This window comes from Vombatus ursinus, unplaced genomic scaffold (genome assembly GCF_900497805.2).
Source record: "Vombatus ursinus unplaced genomic scaffold, bare-nosed wombat genome assembly UNPS02005286.1, whole genome shotgun sequence".
Classification (NCBI taxonomy): domain Eukaryota; kingdom Metazoa; phylum Chordata; class Mammalia; order Diprotodontia; family Vombatidae; genus Vombatus; species Vombatus ursinus.
The window spans coordinates 483,353-511,306 of NW_020945064.1; the positions used below are offsets into that span (position 1 = coordinate 483,353).

Consider the following 27,954-nt stretch of genomic DNA (forward strand, 5'->3'; position numbering starts at 1 on the left):
CTCGCCGCCGCTGCCGCCGCCGCCGCCTCCCGTCCGCTGTCGGGCCGGTGAGTGTGCCGCCTCGGGCCTGCAGCGTCGCGCCCTCCTCCCGCCGCCCCCAGAGACAGCGAGGAAAGACGGCCGCGGAGCCGGGGGCCTACGGGGAGGGAGCGGTCAGGGCCGAGGTCAGCGGGAGCCGGGGTCGGGGGCGGCTCAGTGGGGCTGGCGTCTGTCCGTCCGTCCGCTCGTCCCAGAAGCTTGGCTGGTCCCGGGCTCCCGGGAGGCCCCACCCCCACGCGCGGAGGAGAAGGTCCCCGCGCTCCTGTCAGAGCCGGCCCCGGCGCCTTTGTCTCGGGGCAAGTTTTTCTCTTCAGCCGCAGCCTCGCCCAGGCCACTGGAGACGCGCCCACGCGTGCCCCACGGCAGAGCTGCTTCCCCAGTGGGATGGAGAAAGGGGCGGGGGAGACGTTTGGGGCTCCCGCCGTATCACGAGCAGGGGGTCGGGGGGAGAATCACCGCGTTCCACGAGTGGGGGGCGTGGGTCCCACTCGGCGTGCCACTGGGGGGAGGGGTTGGGGGAAGAAATCACTAAGTGCCACGGGTTGGGGGGCTCACGCCATGCCATGGGAGTAGTCAGGGGAGGGGGTGGAATACCCCTGCGGACCACTGAGCTTGTTTGTGCCGTGGACCCTCTTGTCGACATTCTGGTGAAGCCCTTTTCACAATCATGTTTTAAATGCATAGAATAAAATATTTGGGTTTATTAAGTAAACAAGTTATTCTGAAGTCCACGTACAACTGCATTATATTGAAATACATTACCAAGAAGTTAACATGCCCCAGGTTAAGATCTTCTGCTTTGTTCTGTTGGCATCATTCAATGCCCTGTGTAGGAATAAAACCCCCGTCTTTAAAAAATCACTGCTGTTGATGTCAGTGTCCATTTTCAATTTTTTTCCTTTACCATTAACTTTATTTTTTTAATTTGCCATTAACTTTAAAAAAAATTTGCAGTTGATGGAAAAATTCGCTACTGAAATAGAAATCTCAACAACCCTTCGAAAAACATGTTAAGGGCAGGGAGAGGCCTGTCATTTCATAGGTCTTGGATGAAGGAGCTCCTTTTACCAATTCAGGCTTGTCTTTGCAGCTTAGTACCTTTAAAGCAAAGGTGCTTAACCTGGGGTCCATGAACTTTTTTTTTAATGTTATTTTGGTAATTATATTTCAATATAACCATGTCATCCTGTGCATTTTGCTTTATGCATTTAAAAATATCTGAGAAGGGATCCGTAATGAAAAGAAAAGTTAAGAACCCCTTTCTACGAGAAGATTGAAGTTGGCCTGGAGTCAAACAGCCCTTACCCAGCAGAAGCAGGGCTTGCTTGAACCCAGGTCTTTCTTACTTTTGAGGCTGGTTATCTGTCTACTGGAATCATTGCTTTGTATTAGTATAGTTTGCTGTCTGGTCTGGTAGGCACCTTTGTTTCCTACCGTTTTATTGTTTCTTTTGAGATTCTTGTTCTTTTGGTCCTCCAGGTGAATTCATTATTATTTTCCTAGCCCTAGAAAATAATCACTTGGTTGGCATGACACTGAATAGGTAAATTGATTTAGGTAGTGTTTCTCTATCCATGCTGGTTCGGTTAAAAGGTGTAAAATCTAGAGCTGGTTTAGCAGTGATGTTTTTAAGGCATCTGTGTTTATAAATCAATGTTTTAATGATTTAATATAAAAAACTTATAATTTCTTAAAATTTGGTGAATTGTCACTCATAGCCTTTGTGATAGCAGTGTTTTGGTGAATTGCAGATAGTGTATACAAAGAGAATATACAAAATAACTCAATGAAGAATGCTGTAAAACAAATTTTAAAATTACTTAGCTTTAAGAACATTTTGAATTAAAAAAATTGTAAAGGTTTCAGTAGAATTGGGAATTGCATTTCCCCATTACCCATTTTTTTGCTAGTACACATTGCTTTTGATTAGCCTTGTGTGAATCTAGTTTTAGACATAAAACAATGCTTAATTTGGGTCCTACTGCTTTTGAAACAGACAGTCAAGCCATTATTGTGTGCTTTATGTATAGGTCTAGATTAGAAGTATACAGAATTTTCTGGGCTGTGAATACAGTGCAACAAAGGCTACTCACTCAATTTAGTAATATTTAATTTCATGATAAGTATGTTTGTAGTCTTTATTGCTCCATCTAGATTTCCATAAGGGCAGCTGTAAAGTACTCTTGGACTGCAGGATTTTTTTTTAAAATTTTTTAATTTTTTTAATGTCTGCATCACCCAAGAGGCAGCTAGGTGGCTCATTAAGTAACTGGCCCTGGAATCAGGAAGACCTGAGTTGGAATCCTGTCTCAGACACTAACTGTGTGACCCTGGGCCAATCACTTAACCTCATTTTGCCTTAATCCACTGGAGAAGGAAATGACAAACCACTCTAGTAACTTTACCAAGAAAACCCCATGGACAGTACCATGAGGTCATGAATAGTCGGACGTGACTGAACAATAACAATCACATACATCCTCATAAATCTTTCATTTTGATCAACATAGTGATTCCAACCTGGGTCTGTTTTGAAGAGAATGTAAAAACTGAATCTTGATTATGTGAAAGTCATAGGGTTCATGATTTAAAAAAAGGTTTGGTCATCAAAGTTTTGATTGTAATTTATGGTGTGGCATAAGAGTAAACTACTCTTTTACCCAGAATTCTGTTAGTTGAGTCTTTCTAGTAATTGACATTTCCTCACATCAGATGATTTGATTATCCTCAAATGATTATCCTGAGGAATATTGTAGTGTGCCTTCTTAATCACCAAAGAAAGCTCAGGATAATTTGTGTTAAGGTTTTTTTTGTTGTTGTTGTATTCTAATTCTTTAAAAATTGATAATCTATTGTTATATGTAATAAGACTATTTCTTTTTTTTTTTGTGGTGAGACTATTAACCAGAGTATTTGATTAAACAGTACTTCATTCCCAGTTCTATTTAATACAGAGTTTACTGTAGCTGTCTCTGCAAAAGTTCAGGGCAAGCATATCTCTGTACTTATATGGATCCATGTGGATGCTCCCCTCAGATCCATCGAAGCCACTCTCATCTTGGGGAATTCTTGTCCATATCCTCCCATAAATTCTCCACAGGGCAACCCCCTCAGTGTTTTGGAGGCTCTCCTCTAGGTTTAACATTTCGATACCAGTGTAGCAGATAAGCTGTCCATCTTGTTATGTTACCAGCCCATCTCCTTTTCTGGTCACAGATATCCTAGATACATTAATGTCTTTTCTTGCATGCAAGCCATTGGTAGAAGGCTGAAGCTATTCCTGTCCTTTGGGTCACTCACCATTTTGATTCTTTAGAGACTGTGGTGTTCTGTGATTCACCACCGTATTATAACTGGAAGAATGTTGTATTTCTCTTTCAGTGACAAGTGTGAGGTTAGAAAACGCACTGCCCAGTGCACCAAATGCCGTCTAGTCCGCTTTCCTCTTCTCTTTCCATTGCTGCATCTGCAAATATATGTCCTGATGAGCCATTCTAGCTGTACATCTGACGTGTTGTAGTCCGGATGGTACATTTCTTATCCACTTGGTGTTTTCTCTGTGGATTAAGCTGAATAGGGTCATTTTGGGTCATTGTGGATCCGTTTGGGGAGGCTCTGTGATATTCATAAGATCATCATTTTAGAGCTGGAGGCCACTGAGTCTAATCCCTTCATTTTACACATGAAGAAATCGAGGCCTGGGAGGGGAGTAGAGGGTTCGTGCACAGTCACACAGATATTAAGCATCAGAGACAGGATTTGAACCCAGGACCTCTGACTCCAGAGCTAGTGCTCTTTTTTTAGAGCTTGAAGCATCACACAATGTCATGTATAAAGAAGAGCACTTGGAGGACTTCACCATCTATTAGGAATCCCTCTTCCATTTGACCAGGGATGGACATCCTTCATAACAGTAGCAAATTTGGTGAGCATGTATTATTGTTGCACTTTACAAATGATTTTATTTGTAGCATTTATCAAGGGATACTCTTGATCTTAACACATATGTGGGAGATAACCTCATTGGAGGAGAGCTTTTTAAGGTGGCATGTTGCTCTGTCAGTTGAGCTTTTTTAATCAATAAACAGTAGTCAGGGCAAGCCTGTATTCTCTCTCCCTTTCAGTTAAGTGTATGGCTAGTGCTAGGATATGGTGGAATTGAGGAGGTTATAGGCTACAGTATGGTGGAAGCTCTCACCTTCTCCCATCCTTCCCCCATATCCTCTGCATCTGTGGGGATTGTTGTGACAAGAAACCATGCAAACCTGAAACAGTTTGAGCCAACTTTGTGCCTGGGTGAATTTGTCTGGGAGTCAGCTGTGGACTTTTTGGACAAGAATATAAAAGTGATTTTTAGGACCTTGAAAGGGAGCTCCTGAGACCCCAGGGAACATTCTCAGAAATTTTGTAGAAGAAAGTAAGCACAAGAGTTTGTGCTTATGAATGTCCTCTTGATCTCTCTTTTTCATTTAATCAGCAAGCATTTATCAGGCACTTTATGCCAGGCACTGTCTTGGGGGCTGTTTTATGTATCAGTAATGCATATAATCTTCCTCTATCTTCCTCCATCAAGTTTTGCAAACCAGTTTATATTCTAAACACTTGGCTAACATGGTTTTCTGCTTGCAAAGGAGATAAACTATGTGCTGCTTGAGCCATTCCCTAGGTACTTTTGATCTCATTGTGGTAGTTGATTTGTAATGGTTAAACTTCCATAGGAAATATTGACAATCCATATTGATGTTTTTTCCAGCTATTTTTCAAATTTATGTTGATAGCTTGTTTGTAAAGGTTAGAGCTCTTTTATTATACACAGTATAGTTTCATCTTTATCAGTTCTTTGTAAAATTAAGGAGAATAAATGATCTCTAAGATAATTTTCAATCTTAAATTTGTGTTCGAAATTCTGGTTTCTATTGTTAAATTTATGAGAACTTTAAGACATAGCATGGGATACAGAGAGTAGATTACCAACATCAGCATAGCATATTGATGCCCCCAAAATGCACATTAATACTCATTAGCTGTAAGTTATTAATAGTTAACTGTCATAACATTTCTTGGAAGGACTGTAATTAACCAAAAGGCAAAAATACCTTCTTGTATATTATATATGTAAATACAGATGTATGTATATATATTTACATTTACATGATTGCATTTATAACTGTTTTCCAGCTGCTATTTTATTAACGTTAATTTATATAATCCAGGATATGAGCTATATATATATATATATATATATGTATATATGTAAAATTTTGTTTTTGATTCATTTGGAATCATCTCATGGAGTATGAGATATCTCACTCTGCTTCCTTCATTAAGTTAGGACACAGATTTCAGAATCTTTTGAATAGGTTGACATAGTTAATTATAATTTATTACCACTAGTTCATTTCTTTTTTTTCCCCCATTAGTTAATTTCTCTCATGAATAAAATGACAGGTTGATAGATAATATATAAAGTAAAAAACTAAGTCCCCGAGTTATCTTTCTCTTGGGTATGTTACCCATAGTTTTAGGAAAATGGAATTTTCCGAAGCTAACCTTCCACAAATTCCACCTAAATCCAAACCCAAGTCACCGAATCTTTGTAGGAATACTGTGTTTCACCACATAATTGTCACACTGTGGTTTGTTTTTTTTTGATGGCCAAAAATTGGTTTATGACCTTTTATGGCATAGTTTTCACATGGTATATATAATTCTGTTTGTCACACCACTTAAAAGGTAAACAGCAGCAATGTATTCACCAGTGGCATATGGATATGCATTTATCTCTTTAGTTGAGCTATGAGCCTAAAATTCTCAGTGCAGGAGCATTGTCAGCATTCAATTTTAACGTATATTCACGAGTATTCCATGTATCCTAATCTTGCACGAAAGATAGTTTAGTAATAAATGATTTTTAAATAATGCCAGCACATTTTTTTAAAAAAGCTTTACATAATAGTCGCACTCCCACTTTTTTTGGCATAAAATCTGTGACAATTATGTGGTGAAATACACTAATAGAGGAATGCCCAACCAAGGATGCCTTTCTGGTACTTCCTGGCTTCAGCAGTTTGTAGGTCATTTGTATATTCAGTAATTAAACAGCATTTTCTAGATAGTATTCTCTAGGTAAATCTCTTTCATTCCATCCACTGTTGCTAGGTAAGCTATATGGGCATGGATTTATTCATGTTTATAATATAGTAAAAACTGAATTAACAAGAACTGCATTTCTTAAGTTTCCTTCTGGCATTTTAGCTTTAGGTAGAGGAAACAGATCATTGGAAATAAAGCTAATACAGTTGTTGGGTTTTTTTTTAAAGTTACTTCTAGGGACATCTTGGGGGTTAGTATACATTCAGCTAAGTACCCCAAACTCTCTACGTGAGATTTAAAAAATGTTTTATTAAAAACTTTAAACTTTGGTTCATTAATTGAACTAGCCAGGTCTTGTCCTGGGTGCCAGGCATACAGGGACAGACAGTAGATGAAACCATCCCTGCTTGCATAAAGCTTACATTCTAATGTGGGAGACCACATCGACATGACTGGAACATAGAGTTTGTGAGGGGAAGTTGTATGTAAACAGTCTGGAAAAATATGCAGGAGCCTAATTATGAAGAACTTTAAATACCAAACAGAGGAGTTTTTATTTTATCCTAAGCTAGGTAGCTACTGAGACCTGTTCTTTAGGTATATCAGTTTGGCAGCTGTGTGGATGATGGAATGGAAAGGGGAGAGACTGGATACAGGAAGAACAGTTAGGAAGCTATATCTCAATAGTCCAGTTGGAAGGTAATAAAGGCTGGGATTATGGTAGTTGTGGTATGAATAGAGGAAACTGATTGATCTTGAGGGCTGTTAGAGAATGAGTTGGGTTGCTGGATGACTGGAAGAAGGTGGTGTCCTGAACAGAAATAGGGAGGTTAGGAGGAAATAGGAGGTTTTAGGGATAGATAGTTTTGTTTTGGATATGCTCAGTTTGAGATGCCTATGGAATGTCAAGGTGGAAATTCCAAGCAGACAGTTAGAGATGTAGGACTTAGGTCAGGAGTAAGGTGAGGACTGAGTATGTACAATCTGAAAGTCATTTGCTTAGAAATGAACCTATGGGAGCTTCTGAGATTACTAAAATTGAGAATATTGAGAGAAGAGAAGAGGGGTTAAGGACCTCTTAGAGAGACATACATAGGCATGCACACGCTTGCACACACACTCATACACACCCATATATATGGGGTGTGACAAGGATGGTTCTTCAAAGATGACTGACAATCAGCTGGATGTCACAGGAACCCTAGAATGAGAGAAGATTTAGAGAAGGGCTGGTCAACAAGGTCAGATATTGCAGAGGGATCAAGAATGATAAAAATCAAGAAAATGCTATTGGATATTGCAGTAAAGGGAACATTAGTGACATTGGAGAGAGCAGTTTGGGTTGGGTATAGAAGCCACATTACAATGGACTGAGAAGTGGGTAGAAGGTCTAAAAACAAGGGAGGAGGGAGGTCAATGAATATAGACAACTTTTTCTAGGAGTTTGGCTGTGAAGTCAGTCAATAAGCATTAAGTACTTACTGTGTGACAGGCATTGTGAAAAGGGGGAGGTGTAATAGGATAATAGCATGAGGGGGTAGTAGGGTAAGTGCAGGATTTTTTGTGTGTCTGTGAAGGATGACTGGCTTGCCGGGATCTGGGTGCTTTTGAAGGCAGGCAGGAAGGAGCCTGTGTTAAGCTAAGGAGAGAAAGGGATAATGATTCTGTGGAAAAGCAAACTGCCATCGGTAAGTAAGGCAACCTCAACTTCTCAGTTTGGAGCTGAGGAGGAAAGTATATGGGGAATGTTTCTGTGGTGATTGCTTACTATTATTTATTCAGTTAAATTTAAATTAAAACAGTCCCTGCCATGGAGGAGTTCTCAGTTCAATGGGGGAGACAAACAAGCTATGTACAGGATAATTAAGAAATAATTAACAGAGGTAAGGCACTAGAATTAAGAAGAGTTGGGAAAGGTGGGATTTTAGCTGGGTCTCCAAGGAAGCCAGGAGGCTGAGATGAGGAACAAGAACATTCCAGACACAGGAAACAACCAGGGAAAATGACCAGAGCTGAGAAATGGAGTATCTTGTTTGTGAACCGATGAGGAGGCTAGTATCACAGGATAAGAGGGTGTAAGTTGTAAAAAGACTGGGAAAGCAGGGAGGGCTAAGTTATGAAGGGGTGTGAGTACTAGAGGATTTTGTATTTGATGCTGGAGGCCATAGGGAGCCATTGGAGTTTATTGAGTAAGGACACTTTTTGACCTGGGCACTTTTAGGAAGATCACTTTGGTAGCTGAATGGAGGATGGACTGCAGTGCAGAGAGCCTTGAGGCAGGCAAACCAAACAAGCTATTGCAGTAATTCAGGTGTGAGGTGATGAAGGCCTGTACCAGTGATAGCAATTTTAGAGTGTACTCAGTTCTTCACAACCTGCTGACGTTGAATATTAATGCTTTTAATTTTTTCCAATTTGAAAGGTATGAGGTGATATCTTAGAGTTATTTTAACTAATGAGACTATTTTTCAAGTGGTTAATAACAATTTGATTTCTCTTTTTAAAGTTATCTGTTTATACCCTTTGACTGGGAGTTACTATTCTGACTTTTTAATAGTTGTTTATATCTTCCTCAAAACTGATAATTTGTCTTATTTAATTTTCTCAGAGCATCGTTCTCTGATAAAGAATCTTAAAATTATCAATGGATGTTAGTAGGTTACTTTATTTAGGTATTATTTCCATTTTAGTGGATTCTTAATAATATTTTTACCCCAATTCCTTAGCAGTGGAAACTTTAGGCATCCAGGAAAGGCTGGCGAAAAAGCTTTTTTGGGTCAATGACTTCATTTTTAAAAAGTTCTGTTGCCTTTTATGTTTACACGAGTCATCAAAAACATGCAAACAGACCAGCTGTCCCCGTGATGGTGATTGATAATTGTGTACACAATGTATTCTATTTATGGTCTCTCCCATCCCTAACCCCCTTTTTACAGAGGAGGCTGTTTTTCCTCATCAGTTTTCTTGGGTGGACATTCTGGTTTAACTGAGCTCACTGCTTATCTTCACCATAGTCATCATAGTGCAGGGGTGGGGAACCTTTGCCCTTGAGGCCACAGGTTCCCCACCCTTGTCATAATGCATATTGTTCTTTTGGTTTTGCGTTTTTCATTCTGTCTCATTTCATATAAACTTTGACATTTTTCTCTGAACTCTTTATATTCATAATTTCTTGCAAGTGCAGTAATCCATCATGTTCATATACCACAATTTGTTTAACCATTCCCTAACCCATGGACACTGTTACTGTTGGTTTTCAGATTGTTGAAGGTTTTTTTTTGTTCTGTTTTGTTTTTTGGCCTCCACATAATGCTGCTATGAACATTTTGTTATGTGTTGGATATTTCTTTCTGTCATTGACCTCCTAGGGTTATGTTATATCAGCAGTTATTTCTCTACCAGACACTAATCTTTGTGACTAGAACTTTGATTATAGTATTCTGCTTAAATAGATTGAATTCTCCTAGTGGTATAGGTTGATCAAAAATGATCAGTTCTACAGGTATAGGAATCCATTGCTGGGGGAGCTGTAAATTGGTCCAGCTGTTCTGGAAAGCAATTTAGAACTGCCCTCAAAGTCATTTAGCTACATATATCCTTTGACTTAGCCATACCATTATTAGGCCTGTACCTGATCGAAGAAAGTAGAAAAGGATTGATTTGACAAAGATACAGCTTCTCTTTTTGTAGTTGCAAAGAACTGGAAAGTAAAGTGATGCACATCACCTGGAGAATGGACAGCTTCTGTTATGTGAATGTAATAGAATTCTAACTGATGTGATGAAAGAGACAGTTTTCAGAGAAACTTGGGAAGGCATGAATCAGTTGATGCAGAGTGGAGTGAACAGAACCAAGAAAACACTTTATACAATAGCAGTGGTTCTGTAAAGAAAAAGAAAATTGAAAGACTTAAGAACTCTGATGAACGCAGTGACCAATCACAGATACAGAGAACTGGAGGTGAGGCACACCACTTGCCTCCTAACAACAGAGTAATGATGAACTCAAGGTGAAGAATGAGACCTACGTTTTCAGCCATGGCCAATATGTGGATTTTTTTTTTTTCCTTGACTATGCACATTTGATACGAGGCTTTTTTTTTTCCCTCCCATTTTGGAAGGGGGGAGGATTAGGAATGCGTAGAGGAGAGTTTAGATAGACTTACCATAATTGGGGAGGAGGATGACAAAAGAGAGTCATCGAAGCGTTAAATGTATAGAATAGAAGGAAGATCAGTGGGAAACAAACAGAACAGCTTTGAAAATAATGGAATTTATTGTATATGTAAAAAGATAAACAAGTAGTAATACAGATTCCCATCTTAATGTACAGTCTTTTTTCTATTCTGCTTTGTTCTAAATGCTCCTCTTATTGGGTATCTATTAAAAGTTCAGAATAGAAAAATAAGAGAGTTCTTGGGATGGTGAAGGACTTCAAACCACATCATAGGAAGACAATTGAAGGAAATGGGAATGTTGAACTTGAAGAAAAGATGCCTTAGTGCTGATATCCTATATTTGAAGGGTTCACATGTTAGGTGTAAGAGAGATTAGACTGGCATCAAATGCAGACTCTTGCATTTAAAACCCTTTATAGTTTGCATCCAGCATACCTTCCCAAGCTTATTAAACATTATTCCCTTTCGTGTACTCTATACTCTAGTATTTTATTTATTTATATATGTATGTATATTTATATACATACATATATAAAAATAAAATTTATGTGATTTACTTTATTGTGATATTTACTTTATTGCAGTGGTCTAGAAATGAACTGCAGTGTCTCCAAGTATGGCTGCATTTTCTTTTCCTTACATACAGTAGTTCATCTCCCATTTACCCATAGAGAAAGCTTTTTGTTATTACATTCGCCTCTTGGAGTCTGTCTTTAAGACTTGGCTCAAGTACTACCTTTTTCTTTTTTTCTTTCTTTCTTTTTTTTTATTAATTTATTTTGATTTATCAACAATCACTTCCATAAGCTTTTGAGTTTTAAATTTTTCTCCCTCTCCCTCCCCACTTCCCTTCCAAAGATGGTGCACAATCTGATATAGGCCATACATATACATTCCTATTAAACATATTTTCACATTAGTCATGTTGTAAGGAAGAATTGGAACCAATGGAAGGAACCATAAGAAAGAAGAAACAAAACAAAGCAGAAGAGGAAAAAAAAAAGCAATAGTAGGCTTTGATTTGCATTCAAACTCCATAGTTCTTTCTTTGGATGTGGATAGCATTTTCCATCATGAGACTTTTGGAGATGTCTTAGATCCTTGCATTGCTGAGAAGGGCTAAGTCTATCAACATTAGTTATCGCACGTTTATACTCTAGTCTTACGTGATATTTCATCTTACCATGACTTTGTCCTGACTGTCCCTTAGTCCTGAAATGCTGTCTTTTATCACCTCTGTCTCCTGGAGCTAGATGTTCAAGTGCTCAACGGTAACCTTCAAGAAGCCATTTTTGACCCTACTTGTTGTTAGGCATCATCTCTTCTCCCTGCCGTAACTGTATTTACACTGAGTTGTGTTACCCTATATTGACTTCTCTAGAAGCATGTTGTGTCTTCCCAATAGATTTGGAGCTCTTGGAGCTCTTTTGAGGTTAGGGACTGTTTCCCTTTTGTCTTGGTTTCCCTGGTACTAAATGTAGTGTCTGGCACATAGCAGGCACTTAATAATGTCACCTCGCCCTGGTTTGCCTGATCTTTAATAAACATCCAGAAGTCCATGCTGCTATCCATTTCCAGACATATCTTCACTGTCATGATTGAAAGAAGATAGAATAAGACTCCAGATACATTTCAGATATATTTGTGGAGCTCCTGATGTAGAGGATCTCAAGCATTCCTTTATTTTGCTGTATTCTGGAACTATAGCCAAGTATTTTCAGATTATCCTTACCATTTTGTTTAAGAAAAAAAAATTTGGGAAAAGGATGTCATTGTCTGAAACATTTGTAATTTGTACAATTTCTGCATTAATTACTTGGAAAATCATAACAAAAATTGTTTTAGAATTATCAAGGAGTTGTATTGGTCTGGTAAATTTATATTTGCAATCATATTTTGAATGTTAACCATCTCTTTATGCTGGACATTCAATTAAATTCTGTTTTATGTTGAATTTTACAACTTAGTCTAAAAATTATGCTGCAGCTGATTTTTGTATGGGAGATTTTGTAGCAGCCTTGGGCAACAGCATAAAAATTCTGACCTGGTAGCCTCTCTTGGCACTATTTTAGTTAATACTGTCTCTGGTGAAGTGTACTCCTATGACCACCTTGCTAGTTTCTAGTTTTACTGCTGAAATTTGAATGCTCACTGAGATATGATTGATGGGTGATAGGCTTAAAAGGATGCCTGATAAGAAGATAAAACTGTATTCAACAGAATGCTTTTCATTGATTTTTTTTTCTATCCAAACAAAGCAAAAAAGAATGTTTTTGGTTCACTTTTTTCCTGCTGTGTTTGTCCATTTTTTGATTATTCTGAAAGGAACTAGCTTTTGTTTTTAGAGACTGAGTTGTTTTGAAGATAAATGGGAAGATTATTTGAGAGAAATAAAAACTGTCCTGTCTAAAAAAGAGAGTATTATTTGTGAGGGTTTATGAATTAGTGATTGACACATAATGGTAGAACCTAAGTCCTATTTTTTTAATGTTCCGCTTACTACAGCTTTACTGGTTTCTGTAAGTTTTGTTAAAGAGTCTCCTGTTTTACGATCTGGCATGGGATAATTATTCTCTTGGATGGCACAATATATCCCTTTGTGGCCCTCTTCTTCTCTCCTCTCTCTCTCCCTTTCTCTTTGTCTTTCTCTTTTCCCCTCACCCCTCCCCTCCTTCCCCACCCCTTTTGTACACAGGTGGATGTTGGTGGCTAATAGGTGCAGTCTTTGGCACCAGCTTCTTCCTAAGGGCTGACTCTTGATTAATAGGAGATGAGAAATCCCGATGACAACATCTGACTCGTTTGTTTCTTAGTGCTGTTTTGTTTTTTTTTTAACCTGTAAACCTTTTTGGATTTTGGGAGCTTAGGGGATCTTTGTAGTTTCTTTTCCTTGGCTCAGTTTTGCCTTTTTTTCTAAAGGTTATGCCAGATGCAGCATAGGTCTTTGAATGGCATTATTATAGCAAAAAGTGCCACCTTTCTAGCGCTCCAACATGCCTCTTAAGTTCACGTCGGCATTCAAATAGTTTTATTATGTTTTAGCGAATGGCCATTTAGCCATTTACTTTTCGTTTCCCTTCATTTTGGCACTGTTGGAGTTCTGTTTGAAGAGTTCAATAGAGATGCTTTTGTAATATAATTGTTAGGGGGCTCATAGAATCCTAGATCTAAAATTGAAAGAGGAATCTTGGAGGCCATCCAGTCCAACCCTCTCATTTTACAGATAGGGAAACTGAGGCCTAGGGAGAATGAAGTACTTGCCCAAGATCACACAGGTAATAAAAAGAAGTATTAGAGATAGGGCCCAGCAGCCAGTGCTTTTTCTAATGTATCTTGAGGATTATGTTCTTTCTCTGAAGTCTGGTAGTTTTTGTTAATTTGTATGGTTAATTCGCATTTTGCCCATCTTTTCTAACATTCTGTAGAGTTAGACAAAATGGGATTTGCATGAGCTTTCTTTTTTTGCAGGAGGGAGGGGAATAGGGTTTGGTTACCTGTTATTGGAATAAATCAGCTTATTTATCTATGGCTACCCAAAACAAAACTTTCAACACTTTACCTTTTTGGTCTGAACATAGGTGGCATCTGCCCACTGTCTCCACCTTCCCACATTCAACTCAGACTTACATAAAACCTGAGTGTGACCAGCAACCCTTATTATTTGTAATGGTATACATGTGGTTTTTTTCTTTTTGAGTTCCTTCTGACTCTCACTTTAGGGATGTGATATTTGTACTAAGAGTATCATGTATCGTCAAATATAATGACAGGAAACAGAAGATATAAGTACAGCCAGTGACATGTTCTGTCATAGTAGGCACTGTAAAGAAAACCTCAGGCCAGATTTTTACCTTAATGATGTAATGATAGCCTTTTTACATGTAACTTCCTGACATAAAAATTAAATTGGAGCAATTATGTATTAAAAAAAGTATTGATTTCGACCCAGTTTGTCCATTGTGTTAAAATTCATCTACCTATAACAGTGTTAGAGGCAGTATACTCAGGGGGAAAGCAGTAGACTCAGAGCTCTAGTAGACTTGGCTTCTCTTCCTAGCTCTGCTGTTACCTGCATAGATGGTCTTGAGCCTTAATTTCATCTGTAAAATGTAAAGTTCTTTAATTCTGTGACTGAATTTGTGATTATTTAACTAGGATTTGACTTTCTGACCAGGCAGGCTGCCTCTAAAAATAGCTTATGGCTCCTGTATTTTTCCTGTAGGAAGTATAAATCATGCTGGGCTCTGGGTTCAAGGCTGAACGCTTAAGAGTCAACTTGCGCTTGGTCATAAATCGCCTCAAGCTGTTGGAAAAAAAGAAAAGTGAGTACTTTGACTGGTATTTACTATGTTTTTCCCTTTTCACAAGTTTTTTACTGGATCTTGGCTGTGGTCTTTAGATGGGTTCCCCCAGCATTTTGCTTGCAGGTTGAATAAGAAATGTGTTAGGTGTATGACTGAATCTCTTTGAATTTTAGGTTGTATGAATGAACAGCAAAGACAACTTAAAACATACTGTATTTCTAAAAAAAGCAATCAGCTAAACAAGCATTTATTAAGTGCCTGTCTACTATGTGCTGGGTACTATGCTTGCTTCTGGACATATACAAAGACAAAAATGGATTTCATGACTCCTAAGTTCTTCCATAAATTGGCAGTTTTGGGCTTATAAAACATTAGAAATACATTGCATCTATCCCTAGCTTTCTAGAGGCAACTGGATAGAGGGATAAGCCTAGAGTTAGGAAGACCTCAGTTTAAATCCAGCCTCAGGCACTTACTGAGCAGTGTGATCCTAGGCAAGTCACTTAACTTCTGTCCATCTCAGTTTGTTCATCTGCAAAATGGAGAATAATAGTACCTACCTCCCAGGGCTGCTGTGAGAATAAAGTGAAATCATATTTGTAAAGTGCTCAAAAACCTTAAGAGGGGAGTGTGTGTGTGTGTAGGTATAAAAATAAATACTTACTATTGTTGTTGTTATCAAAAGTAATCTTTACTAAGGAAAAGGAATAAACGATAAACTGGGCTCAAAAACCTCAAGTGAGCATTTTTGGAGTGTTGAGTTAACTTAGAAAAATGACTTTTCTGTAGGTCTCATGTTCAGAATTTTTATAGCATAGACAGCTAGATACAGTACCTCTTTCCTGACCATGGAAAAGCTTATTATCGATGTGTAAAGAATATGTATGGTTTGTGTCACAGCGGAACTAGCCCAGAAAGCAAGGAAGGAGATCGCAGATTATCTCGCAGCTGGGAAGGATGAAAGGGCTCGGATCCGTGTGGAGCATATCATTCGAGAAGATTACCTTGTGGAAGCCATGGAGATCCTAGAACTCTACTGTGACCTGCTCTTAGCCCGATTTGGCCTGATCCAATCCATGAAGTAAGACACGTTAAGCTCCCCTGGCATCTTGGCAGGAATGGGCACAGATTTTATCTTAAATTTTATCTTTATTTTATCTTATTTTTATGTGGGGACGCTGGAATGATGTTATTGTCTTTGTCCTGAGTCTGATAGACTGATCCCAGCTGAAGTAGGCAAACTAGGGCATCCTTAAGAAACAGAAGAGAGTGAAATTTCAAAGTTTAGAATATTGGAGCTTTTTCATTTTTATGTTTTTTTAGAGAACTCGATTCTGGTCTGGCCGAGTCTGTGTCCACATTGATCTGGGCTGCTCCTCGACTCCAGTCTGAAGTAGCTGAGTTGAAAATAGTGAGTACAGTTGATTTCAGTAATTTTTGTAATGCTTCAGAGAACTATTAAGACATCTATCTGTGTGTTTACTGCTTGTATTTAGTTCATGTGTGTGGCTATAAATTATTTTTTTTTTTGAGGGTGGGAGGGAAGTTGTTTTTTGAAAATACCGTTTCTGAAAAAAATTTCTTGTTCCAAGACTTTATTTCACAGATTGGTGGAATGTTCAGCATGGAGTGGAGAAGAAAATGAGTTGTTCTTTTCTACAGTTGTTCATTGAGTGGTTTCTGTATCTTTTCAGTGTTGTCTTACTCTCTCTAGGTTGCGGATCAGCTTTGTGCCAAGTATAGCAAGGAATATGGCAAGCTATGTAGGACCAACCAGATTGGAACTGTGAATGACAGGGTAATGAGTATACTTGTAAAAAATAAAAGTAAGACAAGCAGGGTGGGCAGGGGATACTTTTGGCCTGCTAGGATTTTAGTAGAGTCCCCTTGTAAACCTAGATTAATGTTTTCATTGTAGGAAGGGAGGGAAGGAGAAAAGGGAGTCAGTCTGAGATTGTAGGTTGATTGTGCAATCATTTTGTCCTCTAACTTTTGTGGGGCACTGATATCTTGACTATGACTTTGGTGGCTTGTTATCTGATCCTAGTCCTATAATGTTGGCCTATTTTATTTCTTATCACTGTATTCAACATTTTTTCAACAACCAGACGAAGCACCTACCATGTCCAAACCACTGTAGTGTACACTAGAGCTACAAAGAGCAACATGACATCATTCTGGTCCTCAAGGAGCTGAATTCCACTAACTTTACTGGGATTGGAGAGGGAGTAGTGGAGGAGGAAACTGGTCCAGATGTGTCAGCAACTTATGTACTTTGCTGTTCCCCAGATTGGTCAAGCAGCCAGCATCTGTTCAGCTCCTGCTGTGCGCCAGTACCGTTCTAGTCATTGAGAATGCAAAGACAAAAATGTGCCTTAGAAAAATGCTAATACCAACTTTACTACTGATTTAATTTGTGGCTTTGGGAAAATAATTTGTCTTTCCTTTGCCTGGTTTTCAATTATAAACTGAAAAGATGAAAAACAATTAATTCATTGATTGGTTGGTGGTTGCTACCAACTTTGTAATGAATACTAAACCCTTTTTGTACTAGCGTAGTCATAGGTGTCTTGGAATGAAAATGGGGGTATGTGTTTGCTAAGCAATCTCTGTTTGTTTTTTCCCCAAGCTAATGCACAAGTTGAGTGTGGAGGCTCCACCCAAAATTCTGGTTGAGAGATACCTGATTGAAATAGCCAAAAATTACAATGTTCCTTATGAGCCTGACTCTGTTGTCATGGTGAGTATAGTAGGTCCATTAGAGGCATTGAGGAGAGTGAGGGTCTCTCAGTGGGACCATCTTCTCCAAATGACTGCATTCCATGTGATGACTTGTGTTTAGAGAAATTGATAATGCATGTAGGGATTAAACCTCTGCCTTTGCTATTGGTCTGTAGAAATAGTAGCAGCATTATTTATGTATCACATTAAGGTTGGCAAAGCACTTTACAAATGTTATGTCATTCAGTCCTCACAACAATCCTGGAAGGAAGTTGCTGTTATTATCCCCATTTTAGAGATGAGGAAACTAAGGCAGAGACTAAGTGACTTGCCTAAGGTCACTCAGCTAGTCATTGTCTGAGGCTGGATGTCACGGACCTTGGGCCTTCCTGACTCCAAGTCCAAAACTCTTATCCACTGAGCCACCAAGCTGCTTCTGTGTATGACAGTTACATCCTTCCCTATCACAGAATCGTGCAGCTCAAATGAAGTAAATGGACAAAAAAACCACTTGAAAATTACAAAGTAATACAAATCTTAGATAGTATTATTACAATTAATATCGCTGTTCTTTCTGACATTTAAATGTGTATAGACATTGAGAAATTCATAATTCCCTCATGGATTGTGTGATAACCCCCAAGCCTCTGGGACTATGGTGTAATTATATTGGTTCCACTCTTTTTTCAGGCAGAAGCTCCTCCTGGAGTTGACACAGATCTTATTGATGTTGGATTCACAGACGATGTGAAAAAAGGTGGGCATGGAAGAGGAGGAGGTGGTGGTGGATTCACAGCACCAGTTGGTCCTGATGGAACAATGCCCGTGCCTGTGCCCATGCCCATGCCCATGCCTGTGCCATCACCAGGTTCTCCTTTCTCATATCCACCTCCAAAGGGACCAGTGAGTATATACATATATGACGTTTTGGTATAAAGTCCTGAGAGTAGAATGGGATGTTGTCAACTTTTGACAATTGGCACCTGAAGACTGAAGAAGCAAAAATGTCCAGTATTCAGTCTAGTGTAAACTTAGAAAAATAAGATTTACCATTTTGATTAAGGGGCTGTCTCTTGGCTCAGTTGTATATCACAAAGCAGCAAAACACAGAGGGGATACTGAAAAAAAAAATCTTTCTTGTATGTCTCTCAATCATCATTGGGTGTCATCGTGGAGCAGCTTTGTAGCTATTTCCCATGTGGTTGGCAACAAGTCCTTGAGAACATTTCTGCAGAGAAGGGCTGCTGTAGAGGAGAATGGCTTTTACCATTGGCCAAGGGTAGCCTTATCAGGACAGCCTGATGAGTATTCTCTGGAGGAGGATGCAGCAATTTACTTGAATTTTTTGATTCAGTAATTTGGATTAGAGTCATTAAGCCTGTGTCTTTAGGGCTGTGTTAGGTATTTTTTTCTAATAGGGCTCTTGATTTGTTATTTTTTTTGACCCAAACATGAAATCTTTCCTAGTTACAAACTGAGCATAGTATTGTACCTATGATGTTGCTTTTCTCCTCTTACAGTCGGATTTCAATGGATTGCCAGTTGGGACTTATCAGCCCTTTCCCAATATCCATCCACCTCAGATACCAGCAACTCCCCCAACATATGAATCTGTAAGTGCCTGAACCTCCTTTTATAAGCAGCAGCTGCAGAGAGAATCCCATGAAGAGGGCAGAGTAATTGTCACAGGGAAGGCACAGTTTCATTCAGCCCCTAGTACTAACATGGATTTTGCTTTGGCGCTTTCATCCTGCTTCATAGTTCAAGGGAAGTGGTGGTGGTGATGCTTTGTTTCTCTGGTTAATCTAGGAACAGGAGAATAAAATCACTGTAAACTCCTAAGAAAGACTAAATAAGTTGTAGTTATAATCAACCATTTCTTTGGATCATATAGACAAAAAAGTTCATGAAGCATGTATACCTGATGATGTAGTTTTAGAGTTGAAACACTAAGTGCCACTTATTTATCTTCCCAGAGACCATATAAAGGGACATCTCTTAGAACATGAAGCATTTATAGCATGTTGGCACAGTTTGTCTCCCGGGCTTTCTATTAGCCCCATGGCCATTGATAGCAATTTGAAATGTGTTTCTACCAAATTGTGTTACGGTAGGAAAAAACCAACAACTAGATTCATGTGTTGAGGAATCCTGAAAGGGACATACAGTATGAATTAGTCACTTGAGAGAAGGGACATACAGTATGAATTAATCACTTGAGAAAAGCTACCTGCTCCTAGGCCTGCATGGGTTCTTTTCTTGATATTTTTTCTCTGTGATTGGTGCATCGTAGGCTGTGTCTTCCATCCTTGTTTTCAGCAGCCTTTTCTTGGGCTTTGGCCCGTGCATGTGCTGGACCATTGCCTGTGATTGTCTGGGGACAGTGGGGTGGAAGAGCTTCATCTGTCTTCAGTAACAGAGTACCTTCACCCTGGCATGGAGTAATGGAGCCCTGGAAAGGATGTTCGGCTGAGCATTTTCTGGTTTTTTGCTTTGCTGTTAGTTGACTGAGTGTAACGGGAGGAAGGACAGCAAAAGGATTCTGGGGGTCAATTTCTTTGAGGGCTTGACAGTCTTTTGTCTGTGGTGAGCAGTTTAACTCTTGGTGTAAGCCATTGCATTCTCGTGAGTAATTTTTTCCTTTATGGTAATAACACTTTCTGTGTTTCAGGTTGATGATATTAATGCTGATAAGAATGTTCCTTCTGCACAGGTTGTTGGTAAGTACAGTATAGTAGCTCTTCTCACTCATTCTATCCCCTAACCTTGAGTGTTTTTCTTTCTCCTAAAATGTTTATTGAGGTCTCGTGATTTTATATCAGGAATTATCGCAAGTGTTTCTCAAAGCTTAATGGTCAGCCTTCTGCTCTTCTCTCTGTGCTGTCAGAATTATCTATTCTCATGGCTTTCCATCTGTGTCTTCTGCCTTTACCACAAATTCAACATGTTCAGAACAGAACTTCTATCCCCGTGGCCCTGCCCCCCGTCCTTCCTCCCATCGGAGTCAGTTATTCCTTTTTCTTTATCTTTCTGGGTGGTTTCACTATTAAAAATACATATAACACATATATTTATTTTTATCTTAAGTGTTAGAATATTACACCATGCCATGTTAATCAGCTTCTATGCGTTTTTGAGAATGACCCATTATAGATTAGCACAGATGTACATTTTGAAATTTTCCTCTTCATCCTGTATATCACATAAATGATTATCAAAGTAACTTTAGTCTCAGATTTTTATTCATCGTGCATTGATGCTTTTTAATTTCCCATTATAAACTCTCCCTGCATTGAACCTTTTCATTTAAGAAAATAACAGTTAAGGGGTACCAGCAAGTAAAACAGCCTCATCTGAAGCTATGTGCAAACTACTGAAAGTAGGAAAGTATGTTTTGTCTTTTCTTTGGGCTCAGGATTAGCCACTACAATCATCTGAGTTCAGCTACCTTTGAGTGTTATTTTTAATTGACATACTGATACAATTATTCTAGTCACCTGAGCTTGAGATCTCAGTGTTATCTTGGATTAACCCCTTAAAACTAGCCAAAGGAAAGTTTTAAAATACATTTTAGGGTTAGATTATCTCTGTCTTTCAACTATTAGATCTAATCAGGTACCATCAAATCCTTGCTTTTTATTCCCATTTCCTTCACCATATTCAAGGTCTTCATTTCCACCTCTCTAGGTTTCTTCAGCAATTTTCTGTTGAGCCTCTCTGGACTCCAGTGTCTCCCTGTCACCTACTTATCATTCCTAATGTCATCCTAGCTTTCAAGAATTTTCTTAATCCAGCCTCATCTTTTTTCTAACTTTATTTTCTCCTTTTCCGCATTCTCCCTGGTCCCACAAACATATCATGCTTCATTTCTGCCTTTCCTCTCTTTGTTCCCCTAGTTCTCTCTTCTTTGTTAACAAATCCATCTACTTTGGTTTTTATTGAACTCTCTTGCCCCACTACATTCTTAGAGAACTTCATCTATTCAACACAATCATTGGAATCAGGAAGCCAAGGTTCAAATCCTGCCTTAGATGCTTAGTAGCTGTGGTAACCTGGGCATGTCACTTTACCTGTTAGAGCTTCAATTTCCTCATATATAAAATGGGGATAGTAATACTTGGCAATATTGACCTCACAGTCATTTTGTGAGGAAAGTACTTTGTGTCCTTCTCTTTAAGCTGTACACAAACGTGAACTGTTATTAATTTCCTTGTGTTCCCTAGTTCATATATATTAATTTACAATTGGATTGTAAGCTCCTTGAAGGCAGGGCCATGTTTGATCATGCTACTGTTAACCCCTAACATAGGGCTGGGAACACACTTAGTAAATGGTGATTGATTTACAGTGGAGCTGTGAGGACTTTAGAATTTCTGAATCTTTGGCTCCTGATGAAATATTTTTTTCTTTCAAAGACTTGCATTTGAAAAATGCCCTCAAAATATAAGGAATATCTGAGGTAGAAACTGTTTTGCAGGAAGAAAATTGGCAGAAGAACCACCTCCACTCCCAGTAGAAATATTGATTAAGAAATTTCAGAGTAGGATTATATTTTCATAGTAAGAGGCAGTATAGTTAAATTGAAGGTATAATTGTCAGGGTTTTCTTCAGAAGGTTGAAATGTGAACTTTTTTTTTTTTTTTGAAAGGCAGTTGGGGTTAAGTGACTTGCCCAGGGTCACACAGCTAGTAAGTGTCAAGTGTTTGGTCCGAGGCTGCATGTGAACTCAGGTCCTTCTGACTTCAGGGCTGGTGCTCTATTCACTGCGCCACCTAGCTGCCCCTTGAACTCCTTTTTGAGAGGGGGTTGGGGAGAGACTGGGGCAATGTTTAGCTTTTACAGGGAACTCTCAGTGAGGAAATTCTATCTCCCTGTGTCAGTCAGCATCTTCTTTGCAAGTGGCAGTTTTAGGATTGATTTGGGGCCCTGGATCTATCCAGGGACACCTAGCCATTATGTGCCAGTGGCAGACTTGAACCCAGGTCTTCTGTAGTTCAGGCTCGGCTCTTCCTCTATTATGTATGCCATTCCGTTTCTCACAGGTCAAATATTTAGCAGCACATGCAACTAGAATCACCAAATGTCAGAATTATAAGGGAACCTTAGAAACTATCTAGTCCACCTGAGTTACAAGTCCTTTAACAACGTTCTCAACAACTAAAACCAAAGAAGAGTGATACCAAATTTAGAATTAGCCAAAGGAAAATTTTAAGCAAAATTTAGGATTAGAACATAATTAGAATTGTCTTTACATGTAACTAGGGAAAAAATAAAATAATAAAAAAGAACACAATTAGAAAATATCTTTGCCCTCAAGGATTTTAATAATTCCTGTAATTAAAATTTTAAATTAAAGAAATTTTCCCCATACAGGCTTATTGGTATATGTGTGTCTCTTGTCTGAAAATCGGTCTAGTTAAATTTAAATATCTACATAAAACAAAAAAGATTTCTAAGTTCTAGTCAATATAGTGCTTAAAGCAGCATTTGTCACAACAAAATTCCAATGGAGTCCTTTGGAATTTGCCACATTATAATTTGACCTTTGCAGAAGAATAATATGAATATAGGTCCCATTGTCCAACTGTCATGTCAGATTTTGACCTTCCTTTAAACCCATTCCTTTCCTCCTTTATAAAAGGAACAACCCCACCCCCTACCCGTTCCCCCAGGATTAGACCATAATTACAAAAAAGGTCATTACTACTGTGGCACATTTAATTCCTCACAGGATTACATTTTTCTGTGTGTTTTGTTTTTTTTTTTTTAAGTATATTCCCTAATGAGCCTGGTGATGCACTGGACTGATATGTCTGAACTGAGTCTGCCTGTTTTCTGAGAACCATCGTAGCTAAATTTAGAGAAGCTTATCACTCGATTGGCTGTAAAGAGCTGGATTTTGGGGTCATGATGGTTTTTGAAGACCATTTACCAAGTTGTTGAGTTGTTGTCATTTTTGATGATGGGAGAAGGGACTAGGCACACTGATAAATTATTGATATATGAAGTATTCAAATAAGTTTTCACTTATGGTTTGCTTTGTTTTTTTTTTTTACTTATGTTTTAATAAAACTAAGCATTTTGGATGAAAGTTGACTGTGTGTTTTCAGGGAACACAGAAATGAAGTCTTTAATCAATCTGGAAGACTTAAACCCTGGGCTTTTGAGGCATAGTAGTATAGTAGAAAAAACACTCAGTCAGGACTCAAGAAACTGGGTCCAAACTTCTGTTGTTGAGTAGCTGTGTGATCTAAGCAAGTCACCTCTCCAGGCCCTGGTTTCCTCATTTTTTTGAAATGAGAGCATTAAATCAGTTGATCACTTGCAATTTGACCATTCTTTAATTCTATAAATGGAAGGCTTATCAGGCATTTGTAACTCTTTGCTTATTGTAATTAATTAGGTCCTGGCCCCAAGCCAGAAGCTCGTGCAAGACCCACCTTGAAAACTCCAGATACCTTTGACAACTTTGTGTTGCCTGAATTGCCGTCTGTCCCCGATACACTACCGACCACGTCTGCTGGTGCCAACACCTCAGCATCTGAGGATATTGACTTTGATGACCTCTCCCGGAGATTTGAAGAGCTAAAAAAGAAAACATAGACCCTTTTTGGCTGTACCACTCCGGAATTTGGGAGTTGGGACTGAGCAGCTCTCTTCTTGTAATGAAGATTCCCATAGAATTCTGTTTCCTGTATTAATGAATGCTCTCTTCCTCTTGAACTCTCTTCCTGCTGTACCAAATTCTGCTGCTTTCCAGCTCTTCATGACTTCAGGAGGCTAACTATTGGGGATCCTACAAGAACAGTAGAGGAACGACTCCTGCAGGTGTGGCTTGTTCCTTCAAATACACTTTTTCCATCCTGTTAGTGTGGTTACAGATTTTGTCCTTGGTTATTAGGAAGCAGCTCCACAGGGGAAAAAAAAGGCAAGGGGAAACACTGGGAGAGTCAAGGTTTGCTGGACCATGGGGAAGAGGGGAAGAGGAGGCTTTTCATCCCTAGGCCTAGGGCCAAACTCAGAAAGCCCTTTGTAGAGGGACGTTTCTGTGGCTGAGAATTAGGGGCAAGGTGAGTGTTTCTCACTCCCCCAGAGAGAAGTGGAAGAGAAGACATGGGACCTACAGCAGTAGTTGCTGGAAGCTGGGCAGTTTTCATCGCGTATACACTACTCCTGTCTGCGGGATGCTCTCGCACTGGGATCCAGCTGCAAAGGTTTTCTGGAAAGTTGATGGCCTCTCTTAGTTCTGCTGGATTCTCAGGGAGCCCTCCGTGGCCTTTACCACTTGAGTTTGGGTGCTGAGTTTCTCTTTCATGAGGAATCAGTGCTACGGTTTCCAGTTTTTCCCCATAGCATATTCTGTTGAAAGTTGTTTGTCTTTTCTTCTTGAGTGTACCACTGGCACCTGAATGACGGTTTATAGGTGAGGCAGAAAATGCCTCTTCAAGGGTTCTGGCTGCCTTAATACAAGCATTTGACTGCGAATAAGAGGGCATTCTGTTTTTATTTGAATGCTTTTAAGATGATGTGGAACCTTAAAAAATTTAGTCAAAGAAAACTTTGATGGTGCCCAGATGAGCGTAGTTCTCTGCTTTCCCTGGACAGATGGATGAAGATCGACATCCTGATTCTTAACTTCTCCTTGGTCCTTTTAGCCAGTGCTACTCTCCCTAGAGGAAAGGCCTTCTGTATCAGTGATGTGATTGGTCTTCTTTTCTGTGTAATGTATCTGTACAGCAGTTTCAAATAGCTTTTCTTTAATTTTTGGATTGATTTGTATCATGGAGATTAGTAGCTCCTAATAAAGGTAAAGATTCAATGCCCTATTTTGCTACCACTTGGCTAGAAAGCAGTGGTATCAGTAAGGGGCATTGGGAATGGAGAGCCTTAGTGACTGTAAATAAAAGGTTGTCTGAACAAGCGACCTGTGGAAGCACACCAGGCAGTCCTAATGCCAGTTCTGCAGATCTTTAGCTTTTAGTTACTTTAAATGTTTAAGTTAAATAGGTTGGGGTTGTATTTAATCACAGATAATGACTTTGAGTTATTTCCTGGGTTCATAATAAACTGAACCTCTTGTTAGTGCCTTTGTCTTGCAGAAAAAAAATCTGTTTGATAAGATCAGTTCTCTTGCAGACGTTGCATGGAATTTGGCTTCATCCTGACTTATTTACCACCACGGTCAACTTTGTAAATGTGGGCAAGTAGGATTCTAAACTAGCCATGCAGAGAGAGTTCTGGGTGCTTCTGCTTACCTTCTCTACCTCATTGGCTGTGGGACTGGCAGTTCTCTGAGACTGGTCTGTCCAGGGCCTTTGCTTACATGCACCTTAGCCGTGTCAGGACCCCGAAGAATGCCCGACTCCATGCAAATGGAGCATACTGCTGAGGTGACTTTAATTCTTCATTGAATCTTACAGAGTTAGGTTCAAAGTAAGAATAGGTACATGCATCTGTCATTCCCCAGGCCATGCCATACGAAAATAAATACCACTGGGGCGCTTAACATTAATCAGCCCTGATAGGAAAGCCAAGGATAGGGAATGAGAAGGTCAAGCTGGTTCATTCTCTGAAGCTTCCATGTTGATGCCTGCTGCTGCTGGGTCTGTTGGCTCTGGCAGTGCTGCCTTTTGAGGCCTCCGTATTCCTAACAAATTGGAGAGCTTTTGCAGCAGAATTTCTGTAAGTGGTGCTTCTTTCTGTGCCTAGTTATGGAGGAAAGGAGGATCAAAGTGAGACAAATTTTGAAACAGTTGCTAGAGGCAGAGCAAAAGGGACAGTGCCAATGCAGAACTGTTATCTTAATTTGCTACCAGAAAGATAATTACTACTGTTATTTAATAGTTGAATGCCAGCAATGTGCTAGGAACTGTATGAAGAGCATAGAATTTAGTGTCGTTCTGCAAATAGGAAAGTGGTTCATTGAGCTCTCTGTAGAATAGTAATGGAGGGTGGTGGTGCTGAGTATGCTGCATTTGTTCTTTGCTTTAGTGATACTGAGTCTTCATACAGCTGATGCTTAACTCACTGAGCTGGGGAATTACCTACCATGATGGACTTTCTCTCCTTGCAGAAGGTCAGCATAATTGCGGAAGCGAAAAGGTTAATGATCACAAGCACTAACAAAATGACACTGGTGATGATCAGAAAGGAGCCCAGGACTGGGTCTAAGTTGACAACCTAGAAAGGCAATAGAAACAAGCCCTGAGCAATATGTGTAAATACTGATGGAATTTTACTTCTGGTTCCAGAAAACATTCATAAAAAGCGTCTGTAAATTTAGAAGAGGAGAAGAAGAATTATTACTGGAAGGTGTCAGAGTGCAATAGTTGATTTCTTTAAGGGTGTAATGCCATTATATGCTTTATTTAACATAAAGGAATGGATGAATTATAATAAAACTGTAAATTACATAGCTCCCCTTTTTTTATGTAGGTGACCTTAGAAAAAATGTGTCCAAACTCTCTGGGAGGGCATATACAGGTTCATTTTTAAGGAATAATAGGATCACATTTAATGAATACTTAAACACCAGAAATAAAACTGTCCATAACACACCCAGAAACCTAAAACTTAAATAAAAATGTAACAGGTTTTCAAAGGATGACTGTATAGCCTTTTATCTTAGCATGGTTCTTTTACTTCCTTCTGGAATTGTTTCACTCTCACAGAAAAATACTTGGTTCTATGTCATTCTTCAGTTTTCAGGATTGAGATCATCCGTTTCTCTGATTCAGAAGCTGACTAGAGCCACATGCGTAGCGTTCTTCTCTTTATTTAATTCCACTTCCTTTGGTCATTGAGGTGCTGTTTTTCCCTTGCTTTTTGGCCTACTGAATACTACTTCTCTACTGCTTTTCTAAAGTTGCTAGGGGATTAAAAATGCCATTAGACTGTGGACCAAATCCCAGTGTGAATGCTACTATCATTCACTTGTTTTTTGAAAAGCACTGGTTACAGCAAAATTTCAAGACAGCCAAAGTCACAGCTAGTTGTAGTAGGATTTTATGTGTATCTCTAGCTAAGGAGATTTACAGATGATCTTTAGTCTTATTTCCCTTTCAGGTTGCAAAGTTCTAAAGGATTTAAAAATGAATTTGAAGGAACCTAAAATGTGTCAGGACAGTATGAATGTGGTAAAATCCCTATTCTGATTGAATTGTTTCAGAGTTTGAGAGATCTGAAACATTACCACAGGGAGCTGCATTCTAGCAGGTTGACATCTCCCTGGATTTGGAGGTGATGCCGTCTTCCAGGATCAAAGATGTATGTCATCCTTACACCGTCTAACAGTATCTCTTGAATGTTTACACTCTGATAGTTAAAGAGGTTTCTCTGATTTGAATTGAACTTTAGTCTTTAGTTTCTTAACAGTTTATAAGAAACACAAGTGTTTGGCCTTTCACCTTTCCTGAAGATAATTCCTGTTTCCCTGAAGTGAGAATTTGCCAGTGATAATAAAGAAATAGTGCAGTTCTTCCTAGAGTTGTGTTTAATGGTACTCTTGTGCCTCTTGATAATTTTTAGGTTTTTCCTAAAAAAGTTGCACATTTTCAAAGAGACATTGAGAAAAGAGTCAGAACTCCTTAGTGTCACCTTTGCTAGGTGCTTAATGAACAT

The 27,954-nt window shown here is 39.1% G+C and overlaps 2 protein-coding genes across 3 annotated transcripts in view; one reads left to right on the forward strand and one right to left on the reverse strand.

Annotated features, from left to right (window-relative positions):
* Window positions 1–27,811, forward strand: IST1 (IST1, ESCRT-III associated factor). Of its 2 annotated transcripts, none has more exons than XM_027846930.1 (10): window positions 1–47; window positions 14,532–14,631; window positions 15,514–15,694; window positions 15,937–16,024; window positions 16,328–16,411; window positions 17,243–17,353; window positions 18,025–18,237; window positions 18,855–18,947; window positions 20,006–20,054; window positions 23,738–27,811. In XM_027846930.1, the coding sequence occupies exons 2-10, from the start codon at window positions 14,544–14,546 to the stop codon at window positions 23,935–23,937; spliced, it is 1,107 nt and encodes a 368-aa protein (XP_027702731.1). In that variant the 5' UTR covers window positions 1–47; window positions 14,532–14,543; the 3' UTR covers window positions 23,938–27,811. The 2 variants fall into 2 exon arrangements, with proteins under 2 accessions (XP_027702731.1, XP_027702738.1); XM_027846937.1 differs by having other exon boundaries at window positions 20,048–20,054.
* Window positions 25,871–27,954, reverse strand: part of PKD1L3 (polycystin 1 like 3, transient receptor potential channel interacting) — a 43,555-nt gene continuing 41,471 nt past the window's right edge. Inside the window, 2 exon segments of the mRNA XM_027846197.1 lie at window positions 25,871–26,033; window positions 26,383–26,514. Coding sequence (XP_027701998.1) covers window positions 25,887–26,033; window positions 26,383–26,514 — 279 coding nt within the window. The 3' untranslated portion in view covers window positions 25,871–25,886.

What these genes read in the sequence shown, in the direction of transcription:
- IST1 (XM_027846930.1), top strand. Translation starts at nt 14,544, where the DNA reads ATGCTGGGCTCTGGGTTCAAGGCTGAACGCTTAAGAGTCAACTTGCGC. An exon ending in GCTGTTGGAAAAAAAGAAAA is followed by an intron (nt 14,632 to 15,513) that starts GTGAGTACTTTG and finishes TTTGTGTCACAG; the next exon opens with CGGAACTAGCCCAGAAAGCA. An exon ending in AGCCTGACTCTGTTGTCATG is followed by an intron (nt 17,354 to 18,024) that starts GTGAGTATAGTA and finishes CTCTTTTTTCAG; the next exon opens with GCAGAAGCTCCTCCTGGAGT.